The following is a 20,022-nucleotide window of genomic DNA, read 5'->3' as shown; positions in this document are numbered from 1 at the left end:
GTCACCTGATTTATATGATAATCTCTTGAGAGTTAAAGGAAAGAACTCAAATGTGAAATTGCTGATATGCTAATATGCAAATAATGGTAATACACAAATTATCTCTGTAATCAGCCTCTATAATGGGATTGGAAAGCAGCCACTGGAACAATGATTTTTAAAAAGAGATCTAGAAGTGATCCATATAATTATAGGATAGTTAACTATTAATTAGAGGAAAGCATTATTGAAAGGTAGGATTATTAAACATATAGCAGAATAAGATTTGCGGAAGAAGTACCAACATAGTTGTATAAATGGATGTTGTGCATCTTCAAATGTTTTAGATCATGTTGTGAGAATCAGCCAATGGATAGGAAAAACCTAGCACTCATAAGAAAAAAAAATGTTACAAATAGGTAATTGATCGAGTATGCAGGAATAGAGATTAGGAGCAAACAGAGTTTAAGATTTCTTAAAATAGAGGGAAGATATGTTATTTCATTTGTTCATCAACCTAACATTATGTAAAATGTAATGTAAAAATGAAATGTAAAAGCAGGAAAATGTTAGTAGCTGCCATCAGAAATGCCCTAGATGCACATTTATTTGGTTTCACTAATGCTGTGTACCACTCCCCATCCAGTCTTGCTGCCTCATCATGGGAGGGTGGTTGTTCCTGGGAGGGATAGGCAAAGGATGCCAAGAGTGTTAGCCAAGAATATATAACCCCAGCAAGGTCACCCAAGGCACGAAGATCATCCCAGCTGCTCAGTTAAAGCAAGCAGACGTCTATATTGGACAGCAGCGATTTAGGATGATACTGGAGGTGTTGTTGTTGTTGTTGTTGTTATTATTATTATTATTATTAATCATTTTTAAAAAGAGAACAGACAAGTGAAAAACATTAATTGGAAAAATTGTCAGTTAGTGCTCAGTATATTGTTACAAAGGATTAACCATAAAAAAACCAACAACATTATTTTTAGCAAAAAGGAAAAAAAAAAGGAAGATCGTTTTAGTGACAACAGCAAAGATATAATTTCATACTGGGTGGGAGAAGGTAATGGTAAACTACTCCTGTATTTTACCCAAAAGCCCATATGGATGGAAAATATAAAACATTTGACGATATAGTGCTGGATGATGAGCTCCTCAGATCTGATGGCACTCAACATGCTACTCAGGAAGAGCTGAGGATCTTTTGGAATACTAATGGTGTTTATGACGTGGCTAGTGTTAAGCCTTTAGCATGTCTTGTTGCTGATGTTGCCATGCAGGAAAAGAAAACTGAAGCTGCAAAGACAGAATTACACTGGGAACATGGAATGTAAGAAGCATGAACACGTTCAACACCATGAAAGTTCAACGCTATGAAAAATGAAATGAATCTACTATACATTTACATCTTAGGCATTAGTGAATTGAGATGAACTGGAATTGGACACTTAAAGTTAAAAAATCACAGTATTTACTACGCAGGACCTGAAAAAGAAAGAACAGCATTGCTTTTATAGTTAGGACTATAGCAAGAACAGTATTTGCCTACAGTGCAGTCAGTGACTGAATAATATCAGTTAAATTTCACGGATAACCCTTTAATATCATCCAGGTTTATGCTCCAGCTACTGATGCAGAAGAAGAGGAGATGGATTAATTTTATGATCAGATTCACTTTGAAATTGACAGAATATGCAAGCAAGATGTGTTGCTTATTGTTGGAGACTGATTGTTGCCAAAGTGGAAATGTCAAGGAGGAACCTAGTATGGCTCAGGAAACTGAAATTAAATAGGAGAATAACTTATCAATTTCTCCCACTCCAATATTTCTTAATTGTCATCAGATAACTAAAATGACACCTGTACACAGAAATCAAATTGACTATATTATTGGTAGAAGAAGGTAAAAAAGCTCAGTTATAACAGCCAGGGGCTGAATGTGGAACAGATCACAAATTGGCCATGTGCAAGTTCCAGGTTAAACTGAAATGGAAGAAGAAATTTTCTACATTAATGCCTGGAACATATAGCCACCATTTTCAAGGAGAACATCAGGAATCACTTTGAAGTCCTGAATCTCACTGATAGAGAACCAGAGGAACTTAAACAAGTAATTAAGGATGAATGTGAAAACAGACTGCCAAAGATAAAGAAACAGAAGAAAACAAACTGGATCTCAGAACAAACCACTGAACTTGCCAAGAAAAGAAGAGAAAAGAAATCAAAGCCAAGAATGATAAAAATCTCAGAAAGGAACTTAACAAACGTTTTCAGAGGGCTGTTAAAAGAGATAAGCAAGATTTCAGTAGCACTTGTAAAGACACAGAAGATGGAAACAGACATGGGAAAACAAGGAAAGTCTGCCAAAAGATCTCTGAACTTAGAAGGAGCTTCACATCTCAAACTGGGAGGCTAAAGGACAGTAATGGACAGGTAGTAACTGATTCAAAGAAGATCAAAGAAAAATGGAAGGAGTATCCTGAAATTTTGTACAGTAGAGATCTTAACATCCAAAATATCTTAAAAGATTCCCTACTTAGAAAGGCCTCTAATGTTAGAAGATGATGCTGGATTAGCACTCCGTCATTATAAGTTGGAAGGCTAGAGAAATTGATGGAATATTTATAGAAATATGATAAGCAAAAGAAGAATCAGTACAGGTGCTAACCAATCTATGCTAGCAAATCTGGGGAATGACAGTGGCCACAGATTGGACTTAACAGAGTGTGCAGATTTTCATACAATATCCTTAATTTCCATGTTAGCAAAATAATGCTAACATGGAAATTAAGGATAACTAAAGCTGGATAACTAAGAAAGCCAAAGAATACCAAAAACAAGTCAGTATGTGCTTCATTGATTATAGAAAGGCCATCAATAGTACTGATCATGTAGAATTGTGGAATGTGCTTAGAAAAATGAGAATCTCAGAATGTCTTATTATCCGAATGCAAAAACTGTATATAGGCCAGGAAGCCACAGTATGGACAGAATTTGGTAAAAGAGACCGGCTCTAGGTTGACAAAGGAGTGAGACAAGACTATATATTCTCCCCTAATTTATTCTATGTATATGTGGAATACATATTGTGGAAATCTGGGTTGGAAGAAGATGAGTGTGAATTCAAAATTGGAGGAAAAAACATTGATCACCTTTGCAATGCTGATAACCCTACTCAAATGCAAATGATCTGTAAGTACTAGTAATGAAAGTCAATGTGCACAGTGAAAAAAATGGGACTAAGATTAAATGTAAATAAGACCAAAGTAATGACAACTGGAAAAGCAACCAGCCTTAGAACTGACAATTAAGATATTGAAGTGCTAGAGAAGACACCTGAGAATATCACGGAAAGCCAAGAAAATGAACAAATGCATCATTGAACAAATCTACCCAGAGTTCTCATTCAAGACACAAATGAACAGGCTCAAATTATTTCTTTCAGACACATTATGCAAAGACCTAGGTCTCTGGAAAAGTCTGTAATGCAAAGAAAGGTGGAAAGAAAGAGAGGAAGAGGATGACCAGAGGCAAGGTGGATGGACTCAATTACAGCAGCTATGAGTGCTCTGTTGGAAGACCTGACAAACGAGGTTAGGAGCAAATCCTCCTGGAGAAAATCTAATTGTGTGGCTCCTAAGAGTCAACACTGACTTGATGGAATGTAATCAGTGAAAATGCTACATCATTTAGCAACAGCCTCCATGGCTGTGGGGTGGGTCAGAAAAGTAAAAAAAATCAAGATGGCAGTCATAACAGCTTAGTAAGCAATATTCTTGAACGAAGATTATGCATTCCCCAGAATGTATTGATGATCATGATGAATAATCATTAATCATTAATGAGAGAAGCTATATAATCACTCAGTATACCATAAGATCTGAAAAGAAAAGAAAAAAACATTTTCATAGTTGGGGAAGAAACTATCCATTGAAGTATGAATGAGAAACTGGCTGATTTGGCCCTAGAACTTCAGAAGTTCTAAGTTTAAATAAATAAGCATAAGCTTAAATTTTCAGTGATGGGACTATGATTATAACATAGGCCTAGAGTTGAGATTATGTTTCATGTGTTCTTGAATGCAAAAAAGAAACTTGAGAAGAGTTTGAAATTATTTGGCATATTTACCAAGAAGATGATACATATGATACATAATGAAGAGAAAGGATACAGTTCACACTCACAAACTAGATTTGAATATAATCACTGTAAATTCACTATTTCAAAATAAAGTCAAAAACACAATATATTGAAAAATTGAAGGTTAAGAACAACATGAGAAAAATAAACCCATCAGACCATAGAAGCAACAACAAGCCAGAAGAGGAAGGAGAAAAATGAACCAGTGAATCTTTCATTTAAGATTTCAAATCAGAATAAAATGGAATTGCTCAGAAAAGGGCTGTGTGCTCCTCCCAAGACATAACCCATCACAAACCAGAACTGACACTTTCTTGTTTAGGAGAGTATTAAAGCTAAAATAGTATTTTAAAAATGCACCATCTACTTATATGGAGCCTTACCACATTTTCCATTCTAAATATATATTTAACATTCCAGGAGCTGTATCTCCTGATGTATAGATTTTTGAGGAGTTGGGAAGGAATGAAAAAATGAACAATTTATATTGGCATAATTTACATAGAGTGAAGTCTGAGACACTATGCCAGTTGGCTATGGACCCAGAGATTGTAATTAAATCAGCTGAGCAGAGAAGAGCTATGGGAACTAAGAACAGATAGGATTGTGAAAATGTACCATATAAACAATTATTAGAGAAAGGTTCATGTATATAGAAAGTACAATTAATTTTATCAGTACAATATAGAGGGAGATCAACATAGAGGAAATTTTAATAATGGGATACATAAGACAAAATATATATTTTAAATGCATGCAAAATGCATGAATTCCAGTATTCTGTATTCTCCCCAAATTTAAAAAAGGAGTATCACCCCTTTCCCCTTTACCTACCGCTTTGATTTGGCAGAGTTGGCACGCTCCAGGTTCCATTGATTGAACAAGGCCCTGGAAACACTCATTTGGACCCTGGAAACACTCATTCTCTAGCAGTGCCTACTCTCTGGAATGAGGTTCCCCCCAAAATGCAGACAGCTCCCACCCTACTGGTATATCGAAGAGCACTAAAGACCTGGCACTTTACCCAGGCCTTTGGCAAGGATGACTGATGCCCCTGTCTTCCTTTTGGATGGCTCTGGGTTTGTTTCTTTGCCATCATTGTTCTTTTGTTCTGCGCTGTTTTTGTTGATTTTGTATTGTTTTTTGTTTTTAAATGTTTTTAATAATGGTAAGCCACCCAGAGTTGCTGGGAGTCAGACGGCATATAAATTTAATAAAGTGTTATTTATTATTATTTCAGACTGTCTAAATTCATGGTTCTAAATATGGGGAGAGAGTGAATGTTTTCCCTCTTTTACAATATTAAAACACAGGATCAGCCATTAAAAATAAATGTAGGGAGATTTAGAACTGATAAAACTTTAGTTTCTCGATAACAGATAATGAAACTCTTGATTTTTAACATCAGATGTGATGATTGCCACCTATTCCTTTAAAAGGAAACTGGGCCAATTCCCAGAGAACCAGGATATCAAAGGCTGCTAATCTTGTTGGCTGTTCCAGGAAAGTAATGTGCTTTCTTAAACCTTTTTTACAACAACTGGGTATGCTACATATTCTGGATTTCATTGACACACTACAGCTTTCTCTTTCTCTCTCTGACATATTTAGAAGTTCCAGTCTAAATAATTTTAGTTTTCTTTTCCAGATTAAAAAAAAATAAAGCCAAAGTTGCTATTTGGCAGAGTATCCTTAAATACACCAGAGTACAAATATATAATGTTAGAAAAATGAATGCTTTTACATCATAATTAATCAAATTGGCTGATATGAAACATATTCCTTTTCTATTTCTAGGTACTCCACTTTTGGTTAGAAGGAGTAGTGATCCAGCTGTGGGACAACCAGCTGACTTTGTGGCAGGAGCTTCATATGCTAATCAACATATTGTGAAGACCTCTGTGTCAGTAGGTATCTTGTGCCTCCAGATTCTGACATTGTTCCTAACAGTATTAGAATTCTTAGAAATCCAGGGCTTGTTAAGCAGTTAATATTCTATTAGGCTTTGTTATAATTACCTAAAGACTGATGGGTGACTTTTGGCAAAGATTTTTTCACAAACTTCTGGGGCAATTTTCCCAATTTATTTGAGCCCTGTATGACAAAGCTTCTCTGTCCTGGAGAAGAAGAATGGAAGGGAGGTATTTGTTGTGAATCTACTGTTTTGCTCACTGGATTACAACCTTATTACTCCTGAGTAATAATTCAGATGCAAAATGCTTTAGGCAGAGTTCCAGTAATGTGTTTTCTTAAACCATTTTTACAACAACGGGGTATGCTACATGAAAAACTGCTCCTGAGATTTATGAAAATTCTAAGAAGGCCTGTATGATATAGAGAGCTATAATTGTGTATGTGTATGTGAAAAAGCAGAAATAAGAGATGAGTTCTACAGACATATGCTGAGTAGAACATCTGATATTTCTTCTGATATTTTGTATATACATGTGTGTTGTGCAAGCGCTATTTTTCATCTCAGTAGAACAGAGAACATTCTAGATGCTATGAAAAAAGTAACTGTCACAAAAGTTAAACATCTCCAATGTTTCTGTTCCATAAGATGTTACTGAAATGAGAATAATTTCTCTTCAGAGCAGTTTCACATAGCTATTAACGTAGCAGCTGCATGTGGTGTAGGCAAAGGATCCAGCTGCCACTTCCAGTTGCATGTATGTGCAAAAGGACATCTACATCCTAAACATTTTGTTTATTTGATGTAACTCCTTGTTCCCTATGTTAAGTTTAATTAAATATATGTTTTGTAAATTTAACTCTTTAAGATGAAATACACATAGCACTACAATAGTTTTTTTTAAAAAACTAAAAGTTTTCAGTAAGTTTTGAATAAGATGTCTCAGAGCTAAAGTATATGATGATATTAGAAAGCTGAGAAAGATTAGTTGTGATTTAATTTGAATGCTAAGGTGAATATAGAATTTTTTTTAACGTAATCATAAATGCATAGGTTATCTACAGTCAAAATGATACTTCTTGATTCCTTTAATTTTGCTCATATTTTTTGGTGCTTGATTATATCAGATAGTGAAAACTGGGCGGCAGATTTTAAGTAACTTTAGCAGGACAAAAGCTCTAGGATTAGAGTTAATACTATATATCTACAGGAAAAATGTTTAGCAATCCCAAAGTTATTGAAACAAAGTTATGCTGGCTTTTCAAAACATCTAAAGAAAAATTTGGAACAGATATGTACTGAAAGCTTTGGCTTCAGTCATTTTGGAAATTGAAATTATTATGGGAAGGTCAAACCCAAGATTTTGGAACTTCATAGTTTTATCAAGACAAGAAATAGTTGGGTTTCTCTTTATTTAAATATTGTCAAAGAAGACATATTCTTTTATTCTTAGACATATTAGAGCGCAGGAGAATTAATTTATATTTAGAGAAGCAAAAAGTTTGTTGGCTAGAAATTATGTTAAATTAATATGGAAAGCAGCTTTGGAATTATGGTATTGTATCATAAAAGAAATAGAAAAAAATGTACTCATTTAATTAAGAAACTGTATTTAGATATCCCTGCATGTTAAAATCTTAAATAAACTCTAAAACATGGGACAATAATGCCAGACTATAGTCAGCAGCACCATATTAATCAGTAGCCTGGCATCAGGTTTGTCCTAAAGTAGCACCGGAAACTTAAAGTGCTTGGTGCTGATTGTAATTTAATAGGGAAGGAATTCCAACCATAATTTTTGGAATACCTGCTGAATTACCATGTAATGAATCCGCTATCCTCAAAAAGGTTTTCCTGCTAGATTTTAGCTGACAGATGCACTATTAGATATCTGGGCACTAAGTCATATAGGGCTTTGTACAGTATTAAATGCATCTTGAATTTCACCAGGTAGCAGGCAGTGCCGTGCCTTCAGAATCAGTGCTGCATGTTTATGAGTGGCCATCCTGTTGAACAATCTAACTCTGGCATTTTGCACTAGCTGCAGCTTCTTGGCCAAATTCAAGGGCAGTTCTGGGTACAACTTGTTGCAATATCCAGTCTTGAGACTACAGCTACATGGATCACAGTGGCCATGTTACCCTATCCTTAGTTGGCAAACCATCAGAGAAGGTAGAAAGCACTTTGTTCCATAAAAGTCAGTTGTGCCTCCATTCATAGTGTAGAGAGTAAGGAAGATGACCTTGACAGATCCATTACCAAAGTGACAAAGGGAGAAACATGGCTTAAGCCCGAAATAAGAAGAAGGCATGTGCAAAAGACTCAAGCAGACACCTCCCTAATTCACATGAATGTGGGGGTGGGGGTGTAAAGCACAGCTGGACTTGCAAGATTCTGCTACTACAGCCAGTATTAATGAACATAGTTTTAGCCTACATGTGGAGTTGATTTCTTCATTTGGTCCACATAGTGGGACTGACACATAGTGATAGAACTGTAACTACTGTCAACGCTTGTCTTATCTGAATTATGATTCAGTACCAATCTAAAGCAAGTAATCTCAAAATTTCTGGACAAGGAAACTGATTGTCTATAGTGCACATGCCTTGTCTGGATTAAGCCTCCATTTATTTATTCTTAGTAAGTTTAAAGCAAATCAGCAAAATCATACTTCCCTGTTTTTCTTCCTTTAAAGACTGTCCATCAGGGTGAATCATACTGATTCAGTTCCTTAATCAAACACGAATTTAGACTGGGTAACCTGTTTCTTCCAAGAGTATCTGCAGCTCTGCAGTCACTACACTATTCCCCTAAAAACAAAGGATCCAAAGCAGGTTTACGGAGAATCAGAGTATCCTGAAGATGCATTTGCAACACTAATTCATCTAGTTAATCCCTTCTGGCCAAAAAAGACAAGGATCAGAGGAGCATGTGGTAGGAGGCACAAATCTTTCCACAGCTTCACAAGTGAAATGGATTGCATTAAAGCAGATAATACAGGATAGCATATGCCCGTGTGACTTCCATCAGCTGTGACATCAAGATCAGCATGAAGATAAGTGAACTTTATCCCTATTCTGTAGTGCCTTGCAAATACATCCTAGCATGTACATGTGGACTCTTAACAGTCCAAATGTAAACAATCTCCGAAATGCATGAAATAGCTCTATTGCACAGCTTCCCAAAGATGCAGTAGTGACTGTGAAGAAAGCCTTCTTTCCTGGTTTTATTGCCACATAATAGGTAAGATGATGTATTCTAACTCACATTCAGTCATCTCAATAAGATTTCTACCACTTGCATACTAGCTCTCTCCCAAGCTAGTTCATTGCCTGTAGGTTCTCTGAGAACCAGGAGGACCTCTGGGCTCTATAGTGTCACTTATAGGTCAAGAAGGTGCTTGGACAATTGTATCAACAGCCTGAATTAACTACAGGTTTGACAGAACCACCATCTCTGTCACCAGGAAAATTTCCCAGAGTGGACTATTTTAGTAGATTCTTCATCTCCAAAGGCAGATGAAATGATCATCAGTTCAACCCTCATCGGAAATTCAACAGACAGTGACAACATGGTAATTACAAATTATAAATCCCTCCACTTTCAATCTGCCTTTTTCATATCTTGGCATAAAGTCTAGATCAAGAGTATCTTTTGTGTTGGTCCAGCAACTTATTGAGATAGCTCCAGTGTTGTAATGGAAGCCATGAAGTCTTCAGCTATCACGTGGCTGTTGAAGTACCTAAGGACAACTTTCTTTTTAGTCTCCAACCTCATCAGAGACTACCCTGGCCAGGCATGTGGTATTCAAATGGATGGTACAAAATAACATCAGATTTTGTCCTTTTGCCCAACATTGTGTGCAAACCCACAGATCCTGCTTGGGAGCAAAAGAGTCTTCCCATGAGAACAGTGTAACTCTGAATTAAAGTATAAATGATAAATATTTACTTAAACAAATCTGGCATTTATCAGTAGCACTTCCAGACTACTGGGTAGGCTGATAGCACAACGTAGATTCATATATATAGAAAGAGTATGGGCTAATTAGTAAGATCTTCTCCAGCTGATTTCCTATTTGTCTTTGTAAATCAGCCAGTGAATTTTCCTCCCTGGTATCACCTGGATTATTACTGAGGATAGTATTTAAAGCAGATATATACAACCAATTTCAGGGAGATGGTTGAATAAAATAACCCTCTTCCTTGTAATTCCTCTGATCCAATTTGTTAGTTCTGATATTTACTTGGAAGAAAACTTCCCTACTCCTCCTAACAATGTAATCTTTCAGCTATTCTAAGGATTTCCAAATGGTCTGGCTTTCCCTGATTCCAGTCAGGAACACTGTCCCAAGCTCTCACTTTGTCTTCCCACAGCTTGGAATAAAACCAGAGAGAATGTGGGCACAACAAACAATCCAGCATCTGAAAATATCTCTGCAAAGTTCTGCCACTCTTAAGTAAAGAAGTAAATGTTGAATGTTGCAGAAATGTTGCATGATACCTGCTACATCTCATGTTATTTAGAAATAGATTGGATTGATATTCTTCCTGGTTCTGCCTTGGTGTTTAACTCACACCAAGCTTCACACTTATGCTCAAATGCAAGCTTAAGTGGTGACTTGAAGGAGAGAGTACAGCAGCCAGACAAACATGGCTTCCAATAATGACATCTCCATATTGTAATAATAATTAATTTTCTGTGCTGCTTTGATGCATGGGGATGTCAAGTAATGGTTTTTATGAAGTGGGGGGTGTCAGATAACAAGTGAATACTGTAACCAAATAGTCAGAATTAACTTATTTATCACTGCAAATGTATGGTCTTAGAGATGTTCATATTCTCTAATCAAAACAGTAGCCAATAAAGTTGGAAGAAAAGTGGCAGAGAGGAACAAATTAACTGGGGTAACAACTTTTTCTTCTTCTTCTTCTTCCTCTTCTTCCCCCTCCCCCCCTCCTCCTCCTCCAAACTTGTATGCTGCCTGACTCTCAATGACTCTGGGTGGCTCACAACAATCAAAGAAATTACAATAGAATCAGCTAAAAATAAAGATAAAAGATAGCAAGCATGATGAAGCAAGGGGTCTCACTCTCCCTTGCTGAAGATCTGGGTGAAGAGTATAGAATATATATATGAGTAGAAACATCAATTAGAAAATAAGAATTGTTGGGAAACAGGATTATTTTAAACAGTATTGGAGTTTGCAATATGTAAGTGTAATGCTAGATAAAAACATTTAAATAGTAACCAACGGGAAGAAGCACAAAAGGCGACATAATAATATGGTTATATCAGTAATCGTTTTTATGAAATAACATCTTGAGTAATACTTTTTGATAAAAATTATATTGAAGGAAAAATTCTGTGAGGGAAGTTGTTTTGCTCTATGCAAGTTAAAACCGTCTGGAAATTTGTAAGAGTTGGTGATGTGGCAAAATTTCACTTTAGATCTCCAAGTTGTTGGGATATTGTGGCACCTATGAACACTGTCCTGGATTATTAACTCCATTTCTATTCCTGTAATTTATTGTTTGTAATTCCTTTATATTAAAGGTGATATATCTTTTCCTAAAGCCACTTTTGGCAGTTGATCTTTTAAAAAGAGATATCGTGATAAATATATTTTTCTCTGCTGATATAATGTGTATAATTAATATGCATCAGTCATATTATGGCTTTTTGCTACTAAAAAAGGATATGTTTATTTGTTTATTGGCTAACATATCTCATTTTGTGTTGTATTCATATATATTTCATCCTGTTGACAAATTCATATATAAAAATAATAAAAACAACCCAGAATACTTTGAGATAGCAAATTCACGCCAACCAGGAAAGCTTTCTCAGCAAGACTTTATCTGAAAATGTTAGTACTTGGAGAGATTTGTGGAAGACTTATCTTAAGAACCTTTGGCTCATGACCCCATTCCAACCAGTGAGCCATGCCACCAAGGTCCAGCTGCCCCTTTCTGAGTAAACAAAGAAGCATGGAGCAGTGGGATTTTCAAGAGGTTGGAGGAGGCTGTTTGCTGATGTTACAGGTAGTCCTCCTTTAGTAACCATAATTGGGACTGGCAACTTAGTCACTAAGTGATGCAGTCACTGAGTGGAAAATCACGTGACCATGCTTATGATTTTACTTCAGTTTTTCTTTTTCCCCACTCCCCTGCCCTTTGGAATGCTCACCCTGCCCTTTGGAATGTTTGTATTTACATTCACTGGAGAGGAAAGGATTATAAGTGAGTAAGCAGGCACAGAATGAGGAATACACATTGAAAAGAATGCGCTGGCATCAGCTGTTTGCCTAGTGCACTTGCAGCTCTAAGCCCCGAGTTGTTTAGGAGGCAAACAAAACTCAAAGGTGTAAAACTGATTAAAGTCATGTCAATTACAGGCAGAAGCTGCCAGATGACTAATTAAAGTCACAGAGCTGAGCTTGTTAGCACCTTTTGGGGAAGTACCATGCTGTGGGGAAAAGCAGCTCCAGAAGAGATCACTTGTTCAGGCAATCTCTCTGCTCTGTGAGGAGGGGGGAAGAAAAAAAATGGGTCAGGCACAGGACAACGCATATTAACTGACTGTAATGGCAAACATGTGACTGAGAGAGAGATGCTGTGAAGGTCATAAATGTGGGCATTGGTTGCAGAGTTACTTTTTCAGCACCCTCATAACTGCAAATGGTCACTGCCTGAGGAAGTCGCTAAGTGAGGTCTACCTGTACAGTGGGGCAAAAAAGTATTTAGTCAGCCACCAATTGTGCAAGTTCTCCCACTTAAAAAGTTGAGAGAGGCCTGTAATTTTCATCATAGGTATACCTCAACTATGAGAGACAAAATGGGGGAAAAAATCCAGAAAAGCACATTGTTTGATTTTTAAAGAATTTATTTGCAAATCATGGTGGAAAATAAGTATTTGGTCAATATCAAAAGTTCATCTCAATACTTTGTTATATATCCTTTGTTGTCAGTGACAGAGGTCAAACGTTTTCTGTAAGTCTTCACAAGGTTTTCACACACTGTTGCTGGTATTTTGGCCCATTCCTCCATGCAGATCTCCTCTAGAGCAGTGATGTTTTGGGGCTGTCGCTGGGCAACACGGACTTTCAACTCCCTCCAAAGGTTTTCCATGGGGTTGAGATCTGGAGACTGGCTAGGCCACTCCAGGACCTTGAAATGCTTCTTACAAAGCCACTCCTTCGTTGCCCGGGCGGTGTGTTTGGGATCATTGTCATGCTGAAAGACCCAGCCACGTTTCATCTTCAATGCCCTTGCTGATGGAAGGAGGTGTTCACTCAAAATCTCACGATACATGGCCCCATTCATTCTTTCCTTTACACGGATCAGTCGTCCTGGTCCCGTTGCAGAAAAACAGCCCCAAAGCATGATGTTTCCCCCCCCCCCATGCTTCACAGTAGGTATGGTGTTCTTTGCATGCAACTCAGCATTCTCTCTCCTCCAAACACAACGAGTTGAGTTTAGACCAAAACGTTCTACTTTGGTTTCATCTGACCATATGACATTCTCCCAATCCTCTTCTGGATCATCCAAATGGTCTCTAGCAAACTTCAGACGGGCCCAGACATGTACTGGCTTAAGCAGGGGGACATGTCTGGCACTGCAGGATTTGAGTCCCTGGCGGCGTAGTGTGTTACTGATGGTAGCCTTTGTTACTTTGGTCCCAGCTCTCTGCAGGTCATTCACTAGGTCCCCCCATGTGGTTCTGGATTTTTGCTCACCATTCTTGTGATCATTTTGACCCCACAGGGTGAGATCTTGCATGGAGCCCCAGATCAAGGGAGATTATCAGTGGTCTTGTATGTCTTCCATTTTCTAATTATTGCTCCCACAGTTGATTTCTTCACACCAAGGTGCTTGCCTATTGCAGATTCAGTCTTCCCAGCCTGGTGCAGGTCTACAATTTTGTTTCTGGTGTCCTTCGACAGCTCTTTGGTCTTGGCCATAGTGGAGCTTGGAGTGTGACTGTTTGAAGTTGTGGACAGGTGTCTTTTATACTGATAACAAGGTCAAACAGGTGCCATTACTACAGGTAACGAGTGGAGGACAGAGGAGCCTCCTAAAGAAGTAGTTACAGGTCTGTGAGAGCCAGACATCTTGCTTGTTTGTAGGTGACCAAATACTTATTTTCCACCATGATTTGCAAATAAATTCTTTAAAAATCAGACAATGTGATTTCCTGGATTTTCCCCCCCATTTTGTCTCTCATAGTACAGGTATACCTATGAGGGAAGTTAGAGGCCTCTCTCATCTTTTTAAGTGGGAGAACTTGCACAATTGGTGGCTGACTAAATACTTTTTTGCCCCACTGTATATGATTTCTTGGAGGTGTCCTGAGAGGCAGTCTAACACTGCAGGCATTTCATAGTTCAATATCCTGCTCAAAGAAACAGAAATACACACAGCTTTAAGTGAAATAAAAATTAGAATACTTCTTTCCTGAACAATTGTCAGGGAGTAATTTTAGCCTTTCTTAATCACTTTTTAGAATTTCATGCTGTTATGTTATAGATCAGTGAACTATAATAGGCAAAAAAAAAATGCACAAATCTTTTGCTTTAGCAGAATTGTCAGTAGGGACTTACTGGCTTACTATTGTACTTTTTACTTGTTTATCTCTAACATATACAATTACAAGTAATTAATTGGAAGTTCAAATTGCACATGATCAAAATTTGTCATGCAAACTGTGCAAGTGCATCAAATAGGCTAAGTGAAAATAAACAATTTACACTCAATGCTAACCAAAATTATGTTGTAACATGTGCTCAAGCATGAAACATTTTCAATCTGGTCTTCTAAATTCAGCAAGATTAATAAACTTCAGGTCTAGTGTTCCTTTGAGATACGAACATAAATATTGCTTCGATTAACTTGAACTTGACTGTGGAGTAATTTAACATACATTCCTAAAAAGTGCAGTTAGAAGTTATGTTAAAATTTTGTTGGATATGTAGAAAACCTAGCATTCTAGGAATGGAATGTTCTAGAGAATTCCAAAATATTTTGTTCTAGTTCTTAATAACATTTGGACAACCATAGGACCAGCTCCAGAACAGTCAGATTGGTGCAGGAAGTAGAATATTCTGTTCCTGAAAACAGGTTTTGCACATCACTCTTAAGGATCACAATATGGAGAGTTGCTCCTTCATCACCTTTTAGGGGAATGCAAGAAGGGGAAGTTATATATAGCCAAGGACTGGGTAAAGATCTTGACTTTTCTCTTACATAGAATAAGTTAACCCTTTAATCAATGGAGGATAACTTACATTTGCAATAAAAGCACTGTTGAATCCAGCACAGAATAATATTATTGCATTGTTGAAATAATAATCACAAAATGACTTGTGGGGGGCAGGAATAGATGAGGAGCAGTAATTTGCCAGAAGGAAGCAAGAACCTAAACCCCAAGATATTCTCTCTCTCAATTTATTTTAGTAGCTTTGGGGGGAAAGTAACCGCATTTCAAAGCTCTGAGATATAGTTACCTGCCACTTTATTTTCTAAAAATGTGTATGGCACCTACATGGATCCCTGATACCAGTTTTCATACACACATGTATACATAGCCATCATGCTATTCCCTGTTGGGGTAAAGCATAGAAATGGAGAAAAAATAGTAAGTCAAATAAATTAATGATGTGAGATAAGAAAAAGAGACACAGTTAAATCTAGTATGTCACTATCCTTGCCAGCTGGGGTCATAGATACTGAAATCGGCTGCCAATTATGCTTTGGTTAATCATGACTTTCACATAATGCTTTTTAATAGAGAAAATATAATCTAAATTACTAGACTTAGTTGTACCCATCCCACATGCAGCATTCCCTGCTAAGGGTATAAGGATATACTGGCCATATTTGACACATTTTGGCAAGTATGCCATAAGCTCAGCCAAAGTCCAATTTTACCCTGGGTCTGCTCATGTTATTCTATGCAAGGTAGGATATCTGATCTAAGAATTGACTTGCAAACAAATAAGCTGTTGTCTGCTTCCCACCAACTTGAGGTACATGCAGGTCAGGTAGGGAGTCTGACTGATGCAAACTCTAACATATATTACATCTTAAGGTAATATACCTGTCATGTGGTATGTTACTCTTGAACCTCTGCTAAAATATATAATAGTGAATTGGAGTATGCTCTAGTAACTCTGTCTACTTTGGATTTATAGTTAAAAGAATGTTCATATTCATTTCTTTTTATACATTTTGGACATAAAAAATTAACTCGAAAGGTTAATCCGGTGCCTTGTATATTTTAAGTTCCTTTATAAAAAAGGAAAAGAGAAAGGGTGAGCTCTAATTGTTCCTATAGTACTCATTATAATTTTAAATTATAGGCTATTATGTTTCAGTATTTTAACAATATAACATCTATCATGCTTTAGCCAAATTAATAGTATTACATTTTTTTTACATATGACAAATGAAATAGTGTTGCATTTCAAAAGTTTGTATTTGAGATAAAGCAACACCATTCATTTTAAAAAAAACCTAAAACTATAATGGGCATATTTTATAAAAAGAAGAGGAAAGGAATTGTCTTTGAAATAGGAGTATTTAAATTTTATGCTATTAAATTACACATGTGAATGGAGTGGTTCTTGACCCAGTGAGTTATTAGTTACAGAATATGTGTCTCCAGCTGTTCAATTAGGCAGTGGTTAAGAGTCTGAAATGTTACCTGAGCCTGTTTTTTCAAAACAATGGAATCGCTGTGACTCCCATTTTTCTTGGTACTCTTATTCTTAGTCTAGTCAGATTAGAAAGTATTGTAGGCTTGCCCAAATATTCCTGGTAGAATTTAAGTTTCTGTGGTAGATACATATTATCAAAGATGTCTGTCTGTCTGTCTGTCTGTCTGTCTGTCTGTCTGTCTGTCTGTCTGTCTGTCTGTCTACCTACCTACCTACCTACCTACCTACCTACCTACAGTATCTATCTATCTGTGGCTGAAATAAATTTCTGTGCTTAATTTAGGCATTCAAAAAGTTGTCAGTGTAGAGGGACCTGGGATGTGCAGTCTGATTCTATGCCTCCACTATTTGGGCTCCCTATCTCATGGAGCATTGTCATCATTATTGTATGGTAGATTCTAATGTAGATGTTTTAAACACTTTGGAGACCTGATGAGGCCCAGTGTTAGCAGATCATGCAATTGCGGCTGTCACCTGTTATAACAATATTCCTTGACATCAGTGCATATGCCCATGTGGGGATGGCTCTGTGGAGTCCCTGAGCCATATGCTCTTCTGCTGCTCTCCTTACAGGGAATCTTGGGTGACATTCATCTGGCCCATTCTGAAGACATACCCTGACAGAGAGGACAAAGCTTCTTTGTAGCTTCTTCTGCCTGGCCAGGGTTCTGTTGTATCTTCCTAGGTTGCTCGATTTTGTACTTCTATTTGTCCTATTCATCATACTTGTGACTAAAGAATTGTATTAATTTTGAAGATCACTACGATTATTTTTCTTATATTTTATGTTATTTTATTCTATTTTATGCTCACCTTTTATTATATCTATAGATTTTAGTTGTGTGTGTGTCTGAATATATTTGATATACATATTTGAAGCATATTGTGTTTTCTCACTGTAAGACTATAGTAAAAATTAATCTAATCCTACTTTAAATGCTCCTTTGGAACACTGGAAATTATGTTGTGAAGAACAGAGATGTTGAGATATGTGGAAGAATGTTCTGTAATTTAGGAGGTAGAATGCTTATTTCCTCAACCAGTCATTTGTGTTCTAACAGACTCTTGATTTAGGTAGTACATTTAAAAATTATGCTGATAATAATAAAAGCCCAGTTGCTACTGTATGCATTTAAACTATGGGATTGTATGCATGAAATACTTCTAATCAGCATGAGAGCTTGTCCAGAGAGTGCTTTTGATGTTTGATTAAATGATCATAGGGACATCTGGAGGGAGTTAGATTTGGAGTTGTTGCTGTAATGCACTGCAGAAGCCAAAACCCTCTTGCAGTTTTCATTTGCTGGATAGGGTGGGGAGAAGATGCATGGTTTTTTCAATTCCTTTTAAGAACAGCTTTCCCCCTCAGCATAATACACAACTAAATAATCGTACATCATGTTAACTTATTTTTCCTATATCTTCTATCTGGCCAACAACAATGTACATTTTGTTATTTTTAGATGGCAAAGTTGTAGTAAATATGAACATGTAATGTAAAATGTTCAGCTTAAGTGAAAAGGTGAGATTTAATGGGATGCATTTTATGACTTCAACATTACTGATTTCATTGGCTTGGGGAATTGGGGTAAAGTCAAAGCAGGAAGAGATCAAAGTATAATGGCTGGTGTGGGTCTTCCGGGCTGTGTGGCCGTGTTCTGGAAGTTTTGTTTCCTAACGTTTCACCAGCACCTGTGACCAGCATCTTCAGAGTGCAGGAGCACAGACAGGAGCAGAGTGCCCGGGCACAGAGAGAACTGCTCCTGTCTGTGCTCCTGCACTCTGAAGATGCTGGTCACAGGTGCTGGCGAAACGTTAGGAAACAAAACTTCCGGAACACGGCCACACAGCCCGGAAGACCCACACCAGCCATCGTATGCCGGCCGTGAAAGCCTTCGACAATACATAGATCAAAGTATAGTTTAATAGTTTCTGTCCTTTCCATAACCTGATTTTAATTCTATAATCTGTACAGTACTTGTTTGATTGCCTGTTTTCCTGTTTTATTTGTGCTTTTAACTGTCAGCTTAGTAGAAAATGGGAAAGTAAAAAATATTGGTTTGGGGGGCACATTGTGCATAGCTGATTTTTAGGGCAGTGCAGTAACTTGTAATTTCTCCTATAGGGAAAATTAATCTCGGGGGGGGGGAATACACCCTATAATGTGTGAAGGACAGTGCTTTTTAATCTTCTTTCAATTTTAAGCAACTCATATCATTACAGTTCCATAGCCTAACCCTGAGTAAATGTGTAGAGCTTCTGTGATTAAAATCACTGGTGTAGTCAAGGCAATAACTCCTCAGACATGTTGACTGACAGAAGTCCTAATTGGTTGCTTTTTGTGACCTAAGCTTAAACAATTGGTTTTATAGCTTGCATCAGAAAGGATAGAGTCAGGAAGGCTAAGGCTCAGGATGAGCCAAAAAGAACAGAAAAACATTCCTTGGGTATGTGTGGAATAAGAGGAAAGTCAAGGAAACAGTTGGCCCACTGATTGGAGAAGATGGCAAGATGTTGATGGGCCACAGGGAGAAGGCTGAATTGTATAATTCCTACCCTGACCTGTCAGTGCTGCAGATCAAAATAGTCAAGGAATTGGTGAGAGAACACTTAGCTGCTTTGAATAAATTCGGGTTTCCTGGACTGGATAGATTATACCCCAGAGTGCTATAGAACGGGTGGATGTTATCTCAGAGCCACTGACTGAATTTTTTGAGTAACCCTGGAGCACAAGGGAAATGCCAAAAGTCTGGAGAAGAGCCATTGTTGTTCCAATATTTAAGTGGACCCAGGTAACTACAGATCAATATCTAGGAAAATCCTAGAAAATATAATCAAGCAGTGGGTTTACGCAGAAATAAACAAGGTGATTACCAGAAACCAGCATGGCTTTGTTAAAAACAGGTTGTGCCAGACAAATCTTACTCCTTTCTTTGACAATGTGACTAGAGTAGTGGACCAAGAGAATGTTGTGGAATGAGTGTACTGTCAGCCATTTGAGATTGACTAGACTGGGAAACAGACTATTATAACAGAATCTTACAAGTCTGACTTTGTTTTCCCTTCTTTCCCTCTTATAGCCCAGGAGTCAGGGAGGAGTCATTCTGAATCTCTTCTTAATACTTTCCCTATTTCCCAAAATCAGTGAACATGTTGTAACAGTCTCTGAATACTTTCTCCAAGGTCACCTCTGTGGCTCCCTACATGTACTTAGACTTCAGTAAGGCATTTGATAAAGTAGACCATAACCTCCTTGATAAACTGGAACAATATG

General features: G+C 37.3%; 1 protein-coding gene across 9 annotated transcripts in view; it reads left to right on the top strand.

Annotated features, from left to right (window-relative positions):
* The window catches only part of PARD3B (par-3 family cell polarity regulator beta), a 560,921-nt gene that overhangs the window by 102,205 nt on the left and 438,694 nt on the right, over positions 1 to 20,022 (top strand). For all 9 annotated transcript variants that reach the window (XM_088135640.1, XM_088135642.1, XM_088135644.1 and 6 more), the window contains exon 4: positions 5,917 to 6,026. In XM_088135640.1, the coding sequence (XP_087991766.1) occupies positions 5,917 to 6,026 (110 nt within the window). The remainder of the gene's footprint in view (positions 1 to 5,916; positions 6,027 to 20,022) is intronic.

Source organism: Python bivittatus, unplaced genomic scaffold (assembly GCF_059951505.1).
Source record: "Python bivittatus isolate LINGU-HERP-01145 unplaced genomic scaffold, Pbiv_v1 ctg000200_np1212, whole genome shotgun sequence".
Lineage (NCBI taxonomy): Eukaryota > Metazoa > Chordata > Lepidosauria > Squamata > Pythonidae > Python > Python bivittatus.
Note: the sequence above shows the minus strand (reverse complement) of the source record. Positions and strands in the feature narration are given on the sequence as shown.